Source organism: Notolepis coatsorum (assembly GCF_963971535.1).
Source record: "Notolepis coatsorum genome assembly, chromosome: 20".
NCBI lineage: Eukaryota > Metazoa > Chordata > Actinopteri > Aulopiformes > Paralepididae > Notolepis > Notolepis coatsorum.
The window spans coordinates 5,827,955-5,830,454 of NC_140184.1; the positions used below are offsets into that span (position 1 = coordinate 5,827,955).

Sequence of the window (2,500 nt, forward strand, 5' to 3'; positions counted from 1 at the left end):
AGGTGCAGATGAGGGTCTGTATGCCCTATCGGTTATATTATACGTTACAATAAATATGGTCAATAACACTGGATGATGGATGATGGTGGTAATAATGTTGACGTTGTTTCAGGGGAGAAGCCGTACCCGTGCACCGAGTGCGGCCGGAGATTCTCCCGGTCAGACCAGCTGAAGAGACACCAGCGCAGACACACAGGTGAGTCTCTGTCTCTCTTTCTCTGTCTCTGTCTCTGTCTCTGTCTCTGTCTCTGTCTCTGTCTCTGTCTCTGTCTCTGTCTCTCTCTTCAATTTTAGCGCCGTGGATATAAGAAAGAGGTCTAGCTGAGTCAATGTTGATGGTTTTGTTTCACAGGAGAGAAACTGTATTCAAAGAAAGCTATTAAAATAGTCTTTGAATCTAAATATACTTTCTTTGTGTTGATTTTACATTAATTCCATGATTTTAAATATCTGTTACAAGCTTCGGTCTTAAAAAAAAAATGCAATTTTTAATCTAGATTAATTACAGAAAATTGTGAGATTAATTAGTTAATTTTTTTTTATCTATTGACAGCACTCATAATAATAATATAAAAAATAAGAATAAAATAGAATAAAGAATAAAATACGGTCCGGGATATATATTCTGGTATGTATATACATTCTAAAATCTTAAATATACAACTATACAACTATCCCGCCAAAAATATACAGAAATATACAGTAAAATGTACAGTAATAATAATTGTGAAAATGTAAAGTGTCAAGTGTCAAGTGTCCAGGCAGATTGTGAGAAGTGTAAGATTTTTTAAAGTGTCCATACCTCCCCTCATTTCACTCGTTTTCAACAGTCCCTCCTCCATCTTTCTGAGCGTGCATTTGAACTCTGAACCCTAACGCTGCCCTCCTGTCTCTGTCTCTCTACCCCCCCCCCCCTCCGCCCCCCACTCCCACCATCTCTGTGTGTGTGTGTGTGTGTGTGTGTGTGTGTGTGTGTGTGCGTGTGTGTGTGCGTGTGCGTGTGTGTGTAGGAGTGAAGCCTTTCCAGTGCGAGACATGTCAGAGAAAGTTTTCACGGTCAGACCACCTTAAGACACACACTCGGACTCATACAGGTAAAACAAGTGCGTATACCTTTATTTTCTACTTCTTTGTGCCACTCTTTGTTACAAAACGACTACGTTTCTATAGGAATTAGTATTGGAATAAAAACCAAAGAGAAAAAGCATCAGAGCTATATTCATCAGGAACTCTATTCACAAAGCCTCCCATGAAGTGGGAGGACCAGTCCAGGGTCGGATCTGGTCCGACAGTTTGAATTAGGTCATGAGGGCAAGTGTTCCTGACCAGGGTTAGGGTTAGAGTTAGAGTTGGTGTTAGTGTTAGTGTTAGGGTTAGTGTTGGTGTTAGTGTTAGTTAGGGTTAGTGTTGGTGTTAGGGTTAGGGTTAGTGTTGGTGTTAGGGTTAGTTAGGGTTAGTGTTGGTGTTAGGGTTAGTGTTGGTGTTAGTGTTAGTGTTAGTTAGGGTTAGGGTTGGTGTTAGGGTTAGAGTTAGAGTTGGTGTTAGTGTTAGGGTTAGTGTTGGTGTTAGGGTTAGTTAGGGTTAGTGTTGGTGTTAGAGTTAGAGTTGGTGTTAGTGTTAGGGTTAGTGTTGGTGTTAGGGTTAGTTAGAGTTAGTGTTAGTGTTGGTGTTAGGGTTAGGGTCAGGGTTAGTGTTGGTGTTAGGGTTAGTTAGGGTTAGTGTTGGTGTTAGGGTTAGTTAGGGTTAGTGTTGGTGTTAGGGTTAGTGTTGGTGTTAGGGTTAGTTAGGGTTAGTGTTGGTGTTAGGGTTAGTGTTGGTGTTAGGGTTAGTGTTGGTGTTAGGGTTAGTTAGGGTTAGTGTTGGTGTTAGGGTTAGAGTTAGAGTTGGTGTTAGTGTTAGGGTTAGTGTTGGTGTTAGGGTTAGTTAGGGTTAGTGTTGGTGTTAGAGTTAGAGTTGGTGTTAGGGTTAGTTAGGGTTAGTGTTGGTGTTAGTGTTGGTGTTAGGGTTAGGGTTAGTGTTGGTGTTAGGGTTAGTTAGGGTTAGTGTTGGTGTTAGAGTTAGAGTTGGTGTTAGGGTTAGTTAGGGTTAGTTAGGGTTAGTGTTGGTGTTAGGGTTAGTGTTGGTGTTAGGGTTAGTGTTGGTGTTAGGGTTAGTTCTGGGGGACTTGGTGAATATAGGCCCAGAGCTCTGTCCGAGCCACTAAAAAAAAACTTTTCCTGTGTCTCGTTCCCTGCTTGCCTCCTCCTCCTCCTCCTCCTCCTCTTCCTCCCCCTCCTCCTCCTCAGGTGAGAAGCCCTTCACCTGTCGCTGGTCCAACTGCCACAAGAAGTTTGCTCGTTCTGATGAGCTGGTTCGCCACCACAGCATGCACCAGAGGAACCTGAGCAAGCTGCAGTGTGCCATCTGAGGAAGAGGAGAGGCGAGGAGGAGGCGAGGAGGAGAGGAGGAGAGGAGGAAGAGGAGAGGAGAGGAGGAGGAGGGGGAGAGGAGGAGAGGAGGA

General features: G+C 43.4%; 1 protein-coding gene across 1 annotated transcript in view; it reads left to right on the forward strand.

The window, feature by feature from the left end:
* wt1b (WT1 transcription factor b) overlaps positions 1-2,407 on the forward strand; it is a gene marked incomplete at both ends in the record, with an annotated part of 30,020 nt that extends 27,613 nt beyond the window's left edge. The window contains 3 exons of the mRNA XM_084337640.1: positions 113-196; positions 1,011-1,103; positions 2,286-2,407. Of these exons, the coding sequence (XP_084193766.1) occupies positions 113-196; positions 1,011-1,103; positions 2,286-2,407 (299 nt within the window). The remainder of the gene's footprint in view (positions 1-112; positions 197-1,010; positions 1,104-2,285) is intronic.
* Positions 2,408-2,500: the final 93 nt, after the last annotated feature.